The sequence below is a fragment of the Tupaia chinensis genome, unplaced genomic scaffold (assembly GCF_000334495.1).
Source record: "Tupaia chinensis unplaced genomic scaffold, TupChi_1.0 Scaffold000383_1, whole genome shotgun sequence".
Taxonomy (NCBI): Eukaryota; Metazoa; Chordata; class Mammalia; order Scandentia; family Tupaiidae; genus Tupaia; species Tupaia belangeri.
The window spans coordinates 1,743,203-1,757,890 of record NW_006159885.1 but is presented as its reverse complement, the minus strand read 5'-3'; the positions used below and the strand labels follow the sequence as shown (position 1 = coordinate 1,757,890).

The window sequence follows — 14,688 nt, the reverse complement described above, 5'->3', positions numbered from 1 at the left end:
CCAGTGGGGCCTCCGAGTCATTCCTTTTCCTCAGTCCGGCTGAACCGGAACGTGTGAGCACAGAGAAGCCACAGCCCCCAGCCCCCCCTGCACTCCAAGGCCAGTCAGTGAGATATGAGGTGACGAATTAAATTTGCTTTCTGGAGCAAGCCAATGAAGAGTGTATTTTCTGCAGGTCAGAGTCCACCTGGCACAGGCCTTACATTGGGAATGGATTTCTTCTCGGCTACCTTCCTCAGTTTTCTGGTCTCCTCTGTCTAGCTCTCATTTCCGGTATCTTTATCCTTGGTGTGAACTGATGGTGGTGGTGGGTGATGGTTGGTTTTTTTCCTCCCCGCCCCAAATGGTTTGCAGTAGATACGGAGATGGCTCCTTTGATCTGGGTTGTCTCTGTGTTCTGGGCCGGCCGGTGCTGTGGGAGCATTTGTTAAAGGTTAATCGCATTTTTGGGCAGGCTGTTTCTGCCTAGGATGTTTATGAGTATATGGAAGGCGACTTCCATCCTTGTGATAAAGCAAGTATGAAAGCACAAATGCCCAAATTATGCTGCCTCTCCTTGGTGCTAAGAAAAGGTCTCTGCTATGCTCTCTGATTTATTAGGCCAATTTGGCATGACGTCTGCTCCGTGAGGCTCTTGCTGGCCTAAACCAACAGAAAAGCAGATTCATTCGGCATCATTCTCCGTAAAGATCTGAAGCTGTGAGGCTTTATTTCCTCTCTAGTCTTGGGCGTTTACTTCTGAGCTCACTGAGGCTCTGACAGGTGCTGACAGCCCAAAGGAGAGCTGAGTTGTGTGAAGTAAATAGCATAATCAAAACATGTGGTTAATAGGGGATGACCTCCATCTAGCTGGCTCGGCTACTCCAGGAAAATGAAGCTGACTGCTGTGTGTTAGGAGGAGAGACGCCACACAAGATATCTGTCTCCAAGTGCCACAGGCGGGGCATAAGCGCTACAGCAGCGGCGAGGTGGAGGAGGCTCAGGTGGGGAGCGGGCCTTCTAGTCTTCCTGCAGAGCGTCTTGTCCCTGGGGCTAGCTGACAATGTGAACCCCCTCTGACGAGGAGAGTAGTGCTGTTTAGAAGGGTAAAATTAAACTATAGGCTCAGTCAGTTAATACTTAAGTTTAATGATACTCGTTATGTTTGAACAGTCAGCAATGCACAAGGAAACAATCTTCGGTGAATGTTTACACACAGTGTGAACACATGCTTTAAATATGCAGTGGAGGAAGGGGTGAATTCACAGGTAACAAAGCTAAAAAAAATCCTTGTTATAAATTACACAAAGCATATAAAAATATTTCTCTGAATGCATAGATTAAGACTACCTCACCTACCAGCAACTGTGCAGTGTCGTCCCACTGCCATACACAGGAGTCAGCTGACCACAGAAGGGAGACCAGTGTAGGACAGAGCCACATTGGACCCATCTCTCCCCTGAGACACCAAGGCCTTCCCTCGCCGATGTGTCCAAGCCTGGGAAATGCCCTGGAACTAATACTCTCCTTTTGGCCACATCCCGGTCAGGGGCCTCCACTGCTTCTGCAGGTCCCTAATTAATTCTGGGGAGCTGAAAGAGTTTTAACTCTAGTAATTTAGACATGAATTAATACTGAATTTGTTTCCTCCAGAACAGAACCAGACTTAATTGTATCAGACTGCAACTCTTTTCAAAGTGAAGGGAAAAAAAAAAAGGTTACTACATCTAGATATCCTAGTTTCTGATTCGTTGAAATATAAGGAAGTTTCCTCTCTAAAGCACTTTCAAGTTTCCTCTCTAAAGCACCTTTACTCTGCAAACATTGCACAAGGGTAAGTCACCAGCAGTAATTGGCAGAGTACATTAAAGTCACAAAACAGAGTGACTCTGTGAAGTTGACCTTAGAAGACATCTCCGCCACACTTCGGCATCTCGGAAGCAGCAGGAGGCCTTTATCTTAGCACAACATTCTCTCCCGTTGACATCTTCTGGCATGTTCACGCAATTGTCGTGTTCCGACAGAATGAAGTTAACACAGTTAGGAAGTTACGTTTCTTTGGAAACTCTAGGCACTATGGGGAAAAAGCTTAAGACAGCAGGGATGCTCTTCGACAGCTGGCTGCCACCCACCCCTGTGTGTCTACGTGTGCTAGTCCTTATTTCTACCGGGGCTTTTCTTTTTAACACGAATGAAGCTGTGGGGTAGGAAAAGAATCCTTGAAGGCATTCTTTAAAAATATTCTTATGCCATGCTCCAGAGTTTAATCAGGCGATTTTGGTTTTGTTTTTCAGAACAAAGTCTGGTAAACTCCCAATTGATTGTGTTAAGTGGATTGGTGAAGGGAGTAGAGGGATTCCTAAAATCAAAGAATTTGTTTACAAAAGCAACAGAGATCAGAGTTGTGTAGAAATCCTAATAATTGCAAAATAACCTTTATCTTTGATACAAAAATAAAGATACTAACTCCTTTAGCTCAGTTTCCCACAATAACCTTTAAAATAGCAACAGATCAGTCTCAAAAATTGCTTTTCATTTCTACTGGAGAATGAAAGTGGAGAGCATGGGCCGGTGATGTTTGTGCTCTTCTCAGTGCAATTAAACAGAGAGATGACAGGAATCGCTTCGGAGTAAAAGCAGTTGCTCCTTCAGAAAGCATCAGAGAGCCCTCTAGTGACCATGAGGGGAAGTTAATGCAGAGATCACTGTCTAGAGACAGACAAGCAGTCATGACTTTTCTCAAAGGAAAACATGGGGGAGGGGAAGCTCTTTTGGTTAACAGCGTATTTACAATTAGGTAACTGTATTCTTAAATACTTTAAACCTGAGTAACATTTATAAATATGTTATAGGAAACCTCACAGCGACAAGTCACACTAAAGTCATTTGTCCAGTACCTGGACTTTCTCCAATCTCCCTCTGGGCGGTTCACATTTCAGGAGAGTTGTGGGCATGCGACACCAAGAAAAGTGCATCCTGGCCTTGCAGGTGCTCGGTCACCAGGAGTGGCTACGAATAGGCTCTGCTCCCTCTTGGCGTCTGCTCAGACAACTCTCAGACACTGCACAGACAGCACACTAGGTACAGGGCTTCCGCTTCTGCCTCTCCAGACCACTTCTCAGCTGTTCAGAGCTTCAAGCAATAGGTTTATTGTGCACCAAGAGGCTTGGAAGAGTGGCACCGCTGCTTGGGGGTCAGGAGCTCCCTACCTTGGCAGAACGATGTGAGTATCTGCTCCACCGGGCACCAGTAGCCCTCCGGGCATCCAAGGCATTCAGATCAATGGCTTGTCCTTGGCCCAGAGGTGACAGCACTTCACAGCACTCCATGATAAAAGTCCCTGCTGCATTAGTAAGTCAGTTTGGAAGCTCTCCTGTTATAGCAAGGCCTTTCAGTCAGTGTGGACGCAGCATTTCTGAAGAGAAAATTGTTTTCACTTATCATTAGAACCAGCTCTAGCTCTTGGAAATCTTGGAGTCGAGCAACATCTTTGTCCTGAAAGGACAAAAAAAATTGGTTAAACAGATTAAGAGGAAGTTACTTATCTCTATGTTTGGTGTGCTGTATGGACACAAGATCTTGGTTCAATTCAAAATCTAGAAGTAAAAAAAAATAAAAAACAAAAAAACAACCCCAAAACCAAAAACCCCGTGGCAGTCTAAGTCAGTGACAGTGCAGTTACATCCCCAGGGGCATGAGCTGGGTTGTAACGGTGAAGCCCTTAACATCTGCTGTGAAGGGACAAGCACCCACCCAAAGGGAGAGGCAGTGCATAGATCACTCTTCCTTGGGTGCCCCGAGGAGCTACAAGCCTGACAGTCAAGAGCCCAGAGATACTGGGAGAACCACATGTGTATCTAAACGAGTTTGCTCTGTAGTTTAATTTGGTTCTTATCTTGTAAGACACAAGGCACATGTAATAGCGTGCTAAGGTAATCCTTACAGATCACCACAGAAACAACCAAAAATAGGTATGTGTGAATGGTAATTCAGAACATTCTCTTTGATATCCTACAACTTTCAAAAATGCAAGTGTCGGGAGACTCAGTAGAGGGAAAGGAAGCAATGTGGAAAACCACTTTTTGCTCCTTTTCGATTCCCTTTTCATTTCTTCAACTATGACTCATATAATTGAGGAGGAAGCTAGGAATTTTTCCAAATGCAAATAGCAACCTCTCATGCTGTTCTAACAGACTCTTCTTACCTTTCTTAACAGAGTATTGGGTAACTTTCTTATCTTCTCCACTTGATCTGGATTAACGCCCAGCTCACAGCAACTGACTCTGAGCAATTCCTGGTAGGTTAGCTCCTGTCGGTCCAGCTCAATTTCAATGAAATCGTTTTCTCGGAGAGATGGGTTCTGAATCCTCACCTTCAGTACCAGTTCTAGAGAAAAGGAGAAGAAATGTTCATTTCAGGTCTTTTCCAGAAGATAATAATAATAGCTATTATTTTGGAAAGGTTATTTTTTGCTATAGGGTGTGTGCACTCACTAGAAAGACAGAGAGACAGAAAGCAAGAAATCACCCCCCAGGGGGGATGGCTATGCCGCAATCCCTTCTCCATTCTCCTCTCATGATCCTGGGCACACACGCACACATGCCCGGCGTGAGTTTAAGCCACCGCAGGACTTGAACTGCGGTCAACTACGTGGGAGTTCAACATAGCCATTACGCCAACTGCTGGTCTCCCAGAAGATAATTATACTAAATAATTTCTTATCCCAAAATATTTGTGCCACCCAGTTAGAAAACCAACCATGGTCCGCAGAGGTTGCTAAAGGCCCAATTCTAGCTCTGCTGGGGTGGTTTCCTCCATTGTCTTTCTTACATCTCAGTCTATGATCCACAAGTAAGAGGGAGGTGAGGGCCACGTCCCAGCTGTGCAGAAGGGTAATTTACTTCTGCCACTAGAGCTAAGTAAGGGGTAAAGACTTAAGAATGGGATTGGATATCAAACTACCCACAAGCAGAAGAAGGAGAAGAAGGCTGGAATAAAGGCATGAATAAGATGTGGCACATGAGTTACTCTAAAAAGATTTAGCCATTATGCATCTAAAGGTGCTTATGAGGGGCCAGCATATGGTGTGGTGGTTAAGGTGGTAGACTCCCACATGGCCAACTCCAGTTCGAGTCGTGGACCCAGTCATGCCAGGTGCATGTGTGTGCATGCCCAAAATCCCTAGAGAAGACTGGATTGTGGTGTGGTCATCACCCCAGGGGGTGATGTCTCACTTTCCCTCTCACCGTCTGTTTGTCTCTGGTGAGCACCATATGGCAAAAACCCTGAAAAAAAGATGCTGATAAAAGAGGAAACTTGTTGCCATAAAGAGCAGAGAGATAAGCGACCAATAAACATTCCAATCTGGGATCAGCCCACGGTGTGACAGTTAAGGCGACTGGATCCCACATGGCCAACCATGTGGTTTGTGTCCTGGACCCAATGGCTTAAAAAACATGTTGGGTGGGGGCTGGCATGTGGTGTGGTGGTTGGGGGTGCTGGACTCCCACATAGCTGACCATGGTTTAAGTCCCAGATCTGGCAGCTTGCTTTCTCACTCTCTCTCGTTCTCACTCTCGCTCTGTCCCTCTCCTGTCAAATTAAAATAAGTAAATAAATGAATAAAGTTAATAATAAAAACAAAGAAAGTTCTTTAAAAAATGCTGAGCACATGTGCACGCATGCATGCTCAAAAGCCTGAAAGAATGGAGGAAGAGAGAAGTGGCTGCAGCATAACCATTCTGCCAGGGAGGTGCTTCTCACTTTTTCTCTGTCTCTCTTTCTCTCTGGTGAGTGCATGCAGCCTCTAGAAAAAAAAAAATTAATTCAAATCTGGTCTGCCTCCATGGCCTAGTGGTTAAGGGAGCTGGATCCCACATGGTTGACTGTATGGTTTGAATCTCAGCCCTGATAGTTTGAAAACACCAGGGGCATGTGCATGCATGCCCAAAATGTAACAGGAGGAAGAAATGGAGAAGAGACCATGCCCTGTTTCACTGGCAAGTGCACATACCCTCTAGCAATTAAAAAATATATATTGAGGTGAAAGTGATAGAGCAAGGATGAAAAAATGTCCCATGTTAAAGGATACTAAAATGACATGATAACTAAATGCAATCGTGTGATCCTGGACAGGAAGTAAAAGTGAGGATAGTTACAAAGGGCATTGCTGACACAATAAGCAAACTTTAAACATGGACTGTAGCTTATAGAACAGTATTACATCAAAGCTTTAGTTCTTTTTCTTGGAGAGGTTTTTGCTATAGGGTGCATGCACTTGCCAGACAGACAGAGAGAGACAGAGAGACAGAAAGCGAGAAATCGCCCCCCCAGGGGGGATGGTCACGCCGCAGTCCCTTCTCTTCCATTCTCCTCTCGGGATCTTGGGCACGCATGCACACGTGCCTGGCGTGAGTTTAAGCCACTGGGTCCAGGACTTGAACCGCAGTCAACTACATGGGAGTCCAGCGACATAGCCATTACTCTAACTGCTGTTCCCAAGGCTTTAGTTCTTAAATTTGATCACTAAATGTAGTTTTATAAGAGAATATCCTTGTTCTTAGGAAAGGTACAATCGGAACAATTCTTGAAGTATTTCAGGGTACGAGAGCAAAAGGTAATTAGTTTGTAAATCTGAGTAAACTACAACTTTTTTATTAGTTCATACTTATGCTTAAAATATATTGAAGTAAATAAATCCCACCCTCCTGGACATTGACTCCCGTGTTGCAGAAACTTTGCTAACAAGGGGTTACCTTGCATATTAAATGGAAATGCTCCAGTGAAGAAAAATGGCTGGAATGCTGGCGCTGGTCCGGCATACGTCCCATTTTGAGGCTCCAGCGACACCACTGGTGGCTTGGATGGGACAGAAGAGAACAGGGAGCGGCTCTGACTCACCGGGGGCTGACAAACAGGTCCCGGTTTTGTGCTTTCTGGTGTTCTGAGTATGGCAGAGGGGGCACCCACATCACCGTTCTGAACCAGTGCCAAAGATGTGTGGTCCCGAGCAAAGGCCCCTCGCAGGGCAGGTTCCCCAGGAGAAAGCAATGGAGGTGAACCATCTGCAGGGGGTGATGCAGGAGGTGTGGAGGGCCCCCCATTCTGTAGCTGGGCTGAATCCTCTGCTACAGGTGTGTAGATGAAAGGAAAGGCTGGGTTGGCCAAATAATTGGGAACAAAGGGCAGTTCGGACTCCTTCTTCGGCTGTGGGATGTTGTCCTCTTCCTCATCATCATCTTCCACTTAAAAAGAAGAAAACATAGAATATGTACATAGTCGTTTAAAAATTATCACAAGAGGCTAGCGAGTAGCACGGTGGTTAAGGTGCAGGATTCCCACATGGCCAACCGTGATTTGAGTCCTGGACCTGGTAGCTTGAGAATCACGCACACGTGCATGAGTGCTCCAAATCCCAAGAGGAGAATAGAGGAGAAGGAGTTGCTGTGTGACCATTTCCCCTGGGGGGTGACTTTTCACATTCCTTTTCTCCATCCCTCTCCAATGAGTACACATGCCCTACAGCAAAAACTAAAAAAAAAAAAAAAAGTCTCCAAACACAGACTCACCTCCCATAATCTTCCTGATTTCTCTCCTTGATGTTAATTGGACTGGCATTTCTCCTTTTGTAGTAAGAATCTCCTTGTCCGCTCCCGATTTTAACAGGTAAGAGACCACCTGGCCATGGTTGCGTTTACATGCCCAGTGTAAACAGGTCCTGTCCCAAAGAAAAGTGATTGAGAAAGAGGAGAAGTGATTTGAGATTTTAAATTATCAACATCATTTAAAAATATACATAAGTCTGTGAGTTCAGCTAGAACTAGGAAACCAGGCTGATAATTTTTCTTTTCACAAAGCAAATGATCAAAATATTTAATATCCTTTTTTTTTTTTTAATTTTACCAGAGGGCACATGCACTCACTGGAGGGAAACAGAGAGAGGAAAAGCAAGAAATAACCCCACCCCCACCCAGTGATGAGGCATGGCCATGCTGTAATCCCCTCTGCTCCACTTCTCCCTCCTTTTGGGGTTTTGGGCACATGTACACACATGCCGAGCACATTTCGCAAGCATCTAGGGCTGGGACTGGAACACAGTCAGCCATGTGGGCTACCACTAGGCTACAGGGCCAGCCTAGCTGTTTCTTTAAAAGATATTTTTATCTTGCTCACTCTTTTTTATTTTTTTTTTTGAGAGGTTTTGCTATAGGGTGCATGTGCTCACCAGAAAGACAGAGAGAAAGAGAGAGACAAAAAACAAGAAATTCCTTCTCCTCCATTCTCCTCTCAGGATCTTGGGCATGCACACACATGCGCCCGGAAAGAGTTTAAGCCACCGGGTCCGGGACTCGAACTACAGTCAACTACATGGGAGTCCAGTGACATAACTATTACGCCAACTGCTGGTCCCGCCCCCTCCTTTCTAAGGACTAATGAAATTTGCTTTATAGGTATTAAATGCTGCTTGAAGATTAAATATCACTAAGCTAATAATCATTAGCCTGCTCTGTCACCTAAAATATTATTCAAGACAGAAGATATTCCTGTCTGAATCTGTTGCCTGCTCCCTTTTCCTCCTTACTTTTCTTTCCTACATACCCCCCACAAAGGATTTCCAAATTTCTATTTTTGAAGAAGCTGGCATCTCTAATTCTCTCCAGAAGGCTATAAACATATCCTCATCTGCTTAAATGTAAAGCAATGCACGCATACTTTAATTCCTAAAGCACTTTATTCCCCCCCCCAGAGGCTTTTGCCTTAGGGCATGTGCACTCTGGCAGAAAGACAGTGAAAGAGAAAGTGAGAAATCACCCCCTGGGGGGATGGCCATGCCACAATCCCTTCTCCTTTCTCCTCCTGGGATCTTGGGCATGCACGCACAAGCACCTGGCTTCGTTTTTTCAAGTCACCAGATCTGGGACTCAAATTGCAGTGGACCATGTGAGAGTCCAGCAATATAACTGTTACACCATCTGCTGGTACCCCTAAAGCATTTTAAAAATGTACATTAATGTCCAAAATTTTTAGAGAGCAGACTCTTTAATATATCAGACTCATTTAAGTATAACTAATTATTTAATCATAGGAATTCATTCTGTACATTCCAAAGGGTTATTATTTTAATACTGTGTAGAAATGTAATTAGCATGCCAGCAAAAGTTGCATCTTAACAGAAATTAAAGTATTTGGAGCTACTAAATTCATCCCTAGTTGCCAAAGTTGAATACATATATGGAAAGAAAGTATTTTCCCCCTCTTTTTACAATAATTATTTATTTTTATTTATTCATTCACTTATTTTAATTTGACCAGAGAGAGAGGGGGAAAGAGAAAGAAGGCGAGAAAGCAAGCCACCAGGTCCAGGACTCGAACCATGATCAGCCACCTGGGAGTGTCAGTGCCTTAACCACCATGCCATCTGCTAGTCCTCTCCCCCTCATTTTAACAGTCCTCATTCAATTCTCTGAACTGAGATAAATAACCTCAGAGCTACAAACATGGTGAGGAATGCAGCATATGTTCAATAGTGAGAGTTAGGTCATTAACCTGGGAAATTTTATTTGATACCAGGAGAAAAAGCTGGTTTGCACGGGCACCGTAATGTTAGTGACTTAATAGAAAGCTAGATTGTTTACCTGGAAGCAGCTAACTCCACTGCTGTTTCAGAGTGACATTCTACAATATAGTTCATTAGAATTATATTATCCAGGTTTTCGTTGTGGTTGTTGTTTTTGTACCAAGGACATATGCACTCATCAGAGACCCCAGGGGGAGTGGCCGTGAACAAGCCCTTCTTCATTCTCTTCTTGGGATTTTGGGCATACATACAACATATGCCTGGTGTGATTTTCAAGCCATAGTGTCTGGGACACAAACCGCAGTTGGCCATGTGGGAGTCCAGCACTTTCACCACCGTGCCACCTACTGGCCCTTTATTCAGTGCTTTTAAGGCATACTCTATGAGGAAATGCCTCCCAACTTGGGGAAAATATAAGAGTCTTGATCTAGACTCTTTTTTTTTTTTTTAAGGTTTTTGCCAAAGGGTACATGTAATCGCCAAAGAGAAACTATGAGGGGGAAAGTGAGCAATCAGCCTCAGGAGGATGGCCACACAGCAATCCCTTCTCCTCATTCTCCTCCTAGGATTTTGGGCATGTACACACAAAGGCCCAGCATGATTTTCAAGCTGCTAGATCTGAGACTAGAATTGCAGTCGACCATGTCGAAGTCCAGTGCCTTAACCGTTATGCTACCTGCTGGTCCCCCTTAGACTTCTAAACTATAAGCTCCATGAAGATCAGGAAGTGTCTTAGCACATACAGGTGCTTAATTATTTGCAGAATTAGTGAACTAAGGATAAGCTGGACATTGCTCAGAGTAGAACATTTATCTGATTCTGGGCGAACTACAGACGACAGTGTGTGTGTGTGTGTGTGGACGTCTATGACATGGCCTTGAATGCGAGTAGTTTTAATGATAAGTGAGCACTCAAAAATGAATGGAGCATTATGAGAAAAATATGCTCCTTTTTGGGAACAGAGTGCTCACTTGCTAGTAGTAAATCACTTGTTTCTGGCAAACTTGAGCATGGAGGAGGTAATTTACTGCTGGTGGGTCTGAGAGACTCTGGGACAGATCACCCAGCTAAAGCAGTACCATGTAAAGTGGGGTTAAGTCAACACAGCACGTCCCCTCAGCCCTGTGCCCTCATGATCATCATTTGCAGCCCAGAGCGATGTGACTCTGAGCGGCCATAACTCAGAGCCATTGCAGTCAGGCAGTATTTTCAAATTCTTCCTGAGCCATTATACTTGTTCCTTAAAGCTGAGATATGCCTGACACTGGATTACAATTAATGTGGGAACTCTATCTTTGAACTCCAACTCTTTCATCTTTACATTTGCAGTCAGAATGTCCTATTAGTGCTAGGAAGTATTTCGGACCAGAGGCACCAGGCATCATTCATCAACTGGGCCTCATTCATCAGTGCTGAAATCGTGGATACTGAGCAACTGAGAACTGAAAGTAGTCACCCTTCCACTTTTCTATGCTGAAGAGTAAGTTTTTTGAGGGTGACCTTATATTATACTTTCCAGCAACTTGCTTAATAATAAAAGTAGTGGGGCTGGCAGGTGGCGTGGTAGTTAAGGGTGCTGGCTCCCACATGGCCGACTGGGTTCGAGTCCCAGACCTGGTGATTGCTTTCTCACTTTCTCTTTCTCACCCTGTCCCTCTCTGGTCAAATTAAAAATTAATAAATAAATAAAGTTAAATAAAATAATTCTTTGAACTAATAATAGTAACAACAGTTAGCACAGATATAATGCTTTACGTGTTGGATGTTGTACTAAAGACTTTACATATGGTAACTCATGTCATCCTTAAAACAACCCATGAGGGACCACCAGTTAGCATAACGGCTATGTCGTTGAACTCCCATGTAGTCTACTGCTGTTCAAGTCCCGGACCCGGTGGCTTAAACTCACACCGGGCACATGTGCGTGCGTGCCCAAGATCTTGAGAGGAGAATGGAGGAGAAGGAACTGCGGTGTGGCCATCCCCCCTGGGGGCAATTTCTCGCTGTCTCTCTGTCTCTCTCTGTCTTTCTGGTAAGCGCACACGCCCTATAACAAAACAATCAAAAAAAAATCCCTCTCAAAAAAAAAAAAAAAACCACCGATGTATAAGTACTATTGTCAACATTTCCCCATTTTACAGATGAGGAAACTGAGGCAGTTAGCAAGTAAATAAGCAATGCATACACTATGCTTGGCGGTGATTATGTATTACAGACATGGGGCCAGGAGGTGGTATTGCAGCTGGACCCGTGGGGAGAGGTCCTGGGAATCCCTGTACACACAGGGCATGTGCACATGTCCATGATCTGGGCTGGCTGAGAATGGGGGTGGGCTGTGGCATGAAGACCCTCTTGGGGTACCTCTCCTCTTCTCTTTGTCTCTGTCTCACATGGAAGAAATAAATAAAAACTTTTGAAAAATTGTTATAGGGACAATTAAGAGAGGGATTAAGGAATGCCAGAAGATGGAGAGAAGTACTGTGCAATTTTAAATTGAGGACCAAGAAAAGGCTTTACCAAGTAGGTGACATTTAAGCTAAGCTCTAAAGGAGGTGAGGAGGAGGTGAGGGAACAAACCATGTGGTATCTGGGGGGCTGGGGGAAGCATTTGAGACAGAGGGAAAACAAAACACAAACATCTTGCATCAGGATTGTGCCTGGTATTCCAGAAAAGTAAGGAACCCAGGGAGCAGAAAGAGGTAAGAAAGTGTTCAAACCCCAGGGGAGGAGGCATCGAGGTAAGGAGGACCAAGGGATAGGAGCAGAAGCTGTAGAGTCCTAGAGGCTTTTACTCAGAGTGGGTGCCATTAGAGAGTTTGAGCACAGTGAAATGATCTGAGTAATGACTCAGGATCTGTCTGGTCACTGTGCTGTGTAGGGTAGAGGGTAGAATATGGCAGCCAGGAGGCTACTGCGTTAATCCAGGTGAGAGAAATGATGGTGGCTTTGTACCAGAAGTGTAGGAGGAGCTGGTGAGAAGTGGTCAGACTTTCACTGTATCTAAAGGTGGAACTGCCAGAACTGGCACATTAATTAGACATTAAGATGTGAGGGAAAGGGACCACCAGTTAGCGTAATGGCTATGTTGCTGGACTCCCATGTAGTTGATTGAGGTTCGAGTCCTGGCCCGGCATGCCAGGCCTGTGTGCTTGTGTGCCTAAGATCCCAAGAGGAGAATGGAGAAGAAGGGACTGTGGTGTAGCCATCCCCCCTGGGGGGTGATTTTTCTCTCTCTCTCTGTCTCTCTCTCTTTCTGGTGAGGGCACATGCCCTATAGCAAAAAAAAAAAAAAAAAAAAAGGGAAAGTGAGGGAAAGACAGAAGGTAAGGAGGATGCCTAGAGTTCTGCCTGAGAACCGGAGAGGCTGAAAAGAGGAGTCAGACGAGCAGCCTTGGAGTGGTAGGGAGCTGAAGGGAGAACGAAATCTGATCTTGAACATGTTGAGTTTGAGATTCATGTTCAACATCTTCCCCAATTAAATCTATGAGATGCTTGTTCGGGTTACTTCAGATTCACCTTACATTTACAGAATACCTACACTGTGGCAGGCATTTTGGTTAGAAGGGTAGGGTTTGGGGTCAGATGCAAGGTTCATTTCCCAGATCCACTAATTATTATCAATTCTATGCCCTTGGGGAGGGCATTGTGGATATTAGGAAAATTACTTAAACATCAGTCCTCCGTCTCTTCATCCATAAAATGGAGAGAATAACAATACTTTTGCCCCTAAGTAGTTATGAACAAGATAATACGTGTAATACACACACAACCACATCTATGCTACAGAGTAAGCTCAATCAATGTTAGCAATTTCTATTAGGCTCCATCTCATTTCATGCTCACAGCACTCTTCTGACATAATTGGAAAACGAAGTGACATGGGCAAGGTTGCACAACTAGGAAGGAATGGAAAAAACCTGCAGGAAAGACCAGGCTCAGTCCCCTACACAACACTGCCTCCCAGTGCCAAAACAGTAATTCACAGCTTGTGAGCCACAGAGAAAAGCTTGGAAAAGGTAACACACACAACAGCAAGTTTGTTTGCAAACGCTTTTAAGCAAAATAAAGAAGGCAGCATCTCCTGTTTCTTGGCCCTCCAGACAACTATCTAGGCCATTTTCTTTAGGGAAAAGATGTAGATTTTGAGGAAGTCAGGAAATTTTGGCTTTGGTCTGATTAGATTGACAGTTATATGTCGCAGGGCATTATTCTCTGGGGTTGAACCTATCTCCACTGTCCCTTTTGGTTCCAAAATAGACTCTACTTTAAAAAAATCAAGTATCTGCAAACCCACCTTATGTCTAAGGTATCAAAATATGTTGAGTATTACCTCGATCAAATATAATTTTAAGTAAGGAGGGTAGGATAATCCCACATTTTGTAGCTTAAAACTAAAGATGATTAAGAACATTTTAAAATGAGACTCCTTACTTATTGTGACGGATTCAACCAGCAGGCAGACATCTTAAAGCCTCGGATGAAATTTTCTAAATTTTTAATTGTAACAAGAAAACAAAGCAAAAAACACTACAGGCTAAACAAACCTTCCCTCAACAGGCAGCTGTGGGTGGCAGCTTATCATTGCTGCAGGGAGACTCCGGAGAAGCAGAATAAGGATGCAATTGTGTGTGGTTTCATTTGGTTTCAGTTTTTTTCTGGTCTTGGCTAAAGAAATCGTGCTAGTTTATAAGATTCGTATTTGCTCAGTGGCCTTTGGGTTTTAGCTCTGCGCGAAGTGTTGTTTTTCAGATTCTGATGCACAGACAGCAAAACATTTCAACACTCAAACCGGGGTGAGCTCCAACGCATAATCGCTGAGAATCAGAGCCTCCAGCACCGTTCTGGCCAAGTTAGCCAAGTTGGGGTGCGACCAAGGGGGGACGGTGGGGGCGCCAGAGTACGGGTGGGCGCTGCCCGGGTGAACCACGTGGGCAGGGATTTGGGCAGGACGCGCTCCTGACTTCATGAGGCAGGAGGGCCAAGGCTGGCCTCGAGAGCGCAACGTCGGAGGCTCGAGGCGCCTGGCCTCGCCCGGGCCGGGCGTCCAGGGGACAGCGCTGGGCCCAGGTCGTGGCCGATGGCCCCACGCCCCAGGCCGGCTGCGCTGACCCCAGGGCTCCCCCGCTCCCCCC

The 14,688-nt window shown here is 44.8% G+C and overlaps 1 protein-coding gene across 1 annotated transcript; it reads right to left on the bottom strand.

The window, feature by feature from the left end:
• Positions 1-1,107: 1,107 nt before the first annotated feature.
• On the bottom strand, positions 1,108-7,696 carry ANKRD40 (ankyrin repeat domain 40; the record flags this gene model as incomplete). Its single annotated transcript, XM_006153616.2, is given in 4 exon segments — positions 1,108-3,474; positions 4,184-4,365; positions 6,735-7,223; positions 7,548-7,696. Coding segments are annotated over 4 exon segments (967 nt in total), but the record flags the coding sequence as incomplete, so codon positions are not given.
• Between the last annotated feature and the right edge of the window lie 6,992 nt (positions 7,697-14,688).